This window comes from Hydractinia symbiolongicarpus, chromosome 1 (genome assembly GCF_029227915.1).
Source record: "Hydractinia symbiolongicarpus strain clone_291-10 chromosome 1, HSymV2.1, whole genome shotgun sequence".
In the NCBI taxonomy this organism is placed as follows: domain Eukaryota; kingdom Metazoa; phylum Cnidaria; class Hydrozoa; order Anthoathecata; family Hydractiniidae; genus Hydractinia; species Hydractinia symbiolongicarpus.
The window spans coordinates 28,220,500-28,222,733 of record NC_079875.1 but is presented as its reverse complement, the minus strand read 5'-3'; the positions used below and the strand labels follow the sequence as shown (position 1 = coordinate 28,222,733).

The following is a 2,234-nucleotide window of genomic DNA, read 5'->3' as shown; positions in this document are numbered from 1 at the left end:
TGAATATCTTGTTCGGTTAATAGCCTTGTTTGCTTCTCTCATATCGAGACAAATTCGTACTCCTTCCTCGGGTTTGGGAACAATAACTAGCGGATTTAACCATGGCGTCGCTTCGTTTGTGACATCTTCTATTATGCATGCTTTCTCCATTTTGGCGATTTCTGCATTGACTCGCTTTCGTAAAGCAAAAGGTATGCGTCTTTCTTTTTGCGCTACTGGGGGTACGTTGTTATCTATGTGAAGATGCACTTGATAGTCCTTCAGTTTTCCGATTTTCTCACTGAACACGGAATCTTTATAACTTTCTAAAACTCTGCGGAGGTGTGTTGGAATGTTTTCTTTTGATTTTAGTTTATCAGGTGCTTTGTAGTTTGGCTGCATGCTTCGAGAAAAAACTTGTTGCTTCATCTAAATGACGTCAAGATCAACTGCTGTTCGGCCTGATAATAGGTTTTCATGGGAAGTGTCGATCACGAAAAATGGCGCGTTAATCATTTTAGAGGTGGTTTCTACTAAGAGGTTAACGCGTCCTAAAACTGTCAAATTTGAAGTGTCACTTCCGTACGTTACGACGCTTGTTTTTGTTTTGAGTAGATTTAATTTTTTTGGAAGGCGTTCGTTTAACTGATTGAAAGTACGCAATGTGAGAATGTTAATGCTAGCTCCTGTATCGACTAGAAAATTGACTTTTCCTCCTTCTAATTTAACAACAGTATGGAAATCAGAATTTTGCTTACTATTCTTATAACTGTGGTTACTGTTACTTGTGTTTTCTGTGCTATCGAATGGAGAATTCACAAATCATACAAAGTTTGGATAGAAAATAACATTTCATCATCACTTTCAGCTTCAAGGGTATTTTGCATAGCAGAAAAATCGTTTAACGGCGAATGAGTAACGTTATTCAAGGGCTGTCTTGATTGGTAAAAGGATCCCCTCCCCAGACGTGCTCGGGTGTTTTGATGTCGATATGTTTTGGTTCTACAACATTTTGAAAAGTGGCCCTGGTTTCCACATGCGTTACAAATTTGGTTTTCAGCAGGGCATCTGTTTTGATGGGGAAATGGTCCATCACAACGATAAAATTTGGCATTTTGAGGTCGGCCTCTTTTACTCATTCCTCGTTGGTTTAAAGAATGTGGCTTACCTCGGCGGTCGGTGTAAACCGACCGCAATTCGTTGATTCGCTCTGTATCGTTCGCCTGGGCTTTTTGAAGAACTTCTGCTTGCTGTATGGTGCTTTCTAAAGTCTTTCCTGTCACCAGTATTTCTTCCAAGGTTTTATCAGGATTTCTGAAGCTATATAAACGTAACTTGTTGTTAGTAGTAGAAAGTTCAATCTGTCTTTTGATTTCAAAATTTTTATCGTGAAAGTCACATTTTACTGCTTGTTCTTTTAATCGTATAAAATACTGATGTATCGTTTCATCTTCCTGCTGTATCATATTGCGAAATAAATATGTTTCGTAACTTTTATTTACTTGTGGTTCGAAGTGTTTTTCTAACGCCGCGACGACATTTGGATATGTTACATCTTCTTCGCGTTCAGGCTTAACATTTTCATATATTTCATACGTGCTATCTCCAACGTAGGTCAACAACATAGCTAGTTTTTGAGACTCATCTGTGACACCAATAGCGTGACACAAAAGTTCAAATCTTTGTTTATACTTCTTCCAGCGCGAACTGAGTGTAGACACATCTTCTGTGGAAAACTCTGGAAAGGTTGGCAGATTAAGACTTCGAACAGCCATCGCAAGTGCATAAAAATTTAAAATTACTTCACAGATAAGAATTAAATCTTGTCGAATTTAATCTTCGTCTGTTATTCCCTTCTCCTCGTCGCCAGTTTAATATCGGGAGAATAGGTTAAATAAGAACACGTGCTTACAATATATCTCTGTTTATCTCTTTCTCCCTATTCACTATCATAACTCTCGTGTCATCAAAATCGTCCCTCTTCTTCTGCCCAAGTCCTCTCCATCGTCGATGTCTTTACGACATTACAATATAGAACTTGAAACGAGGTTGTCATCTCTAAATGACAATTATCTTGTATCAATGCAAAAATCGCAAATATATAACACTCGTCACTTTGAAATGGCTCGTTTACCAATTTTACGACTGCAATATATTGAACCTGAGATGTTGTCGTCCCTAAATTACAATTATCTTGTATTAATACAAAAAATCGCCAATATATAACACTCGTCATTTTTGAAATGCCTCGTTTA

General features: G+C 37.7%; 1 protein-coding gene across 1 annotated transcript; it reads right to left on the bottom strand.

Moving 5' to 3' along the window:
- Positions 1 to 408: 408 nt before the first annotated feature.
- LOC130629400 (uncharacterized) lies at positions 409 to 1,754 on the bottom strand. Its single transcript, XM_057442580.1, has 2 exons — positions 829 to 1,754; positions 409 to 778 (listed from the first exon to the last, which is right to left on the bottom strand). Exons 1-2 carry the CDS (start codon positions 1,752 to 1,754, stop codon positions 409 to 411), a joined length of 1,296 nt encoding a protein of 431 aa, XP_057298563.1.
- Positions 1,755 to 2,234: the final 480 nt, after the last annotated feature.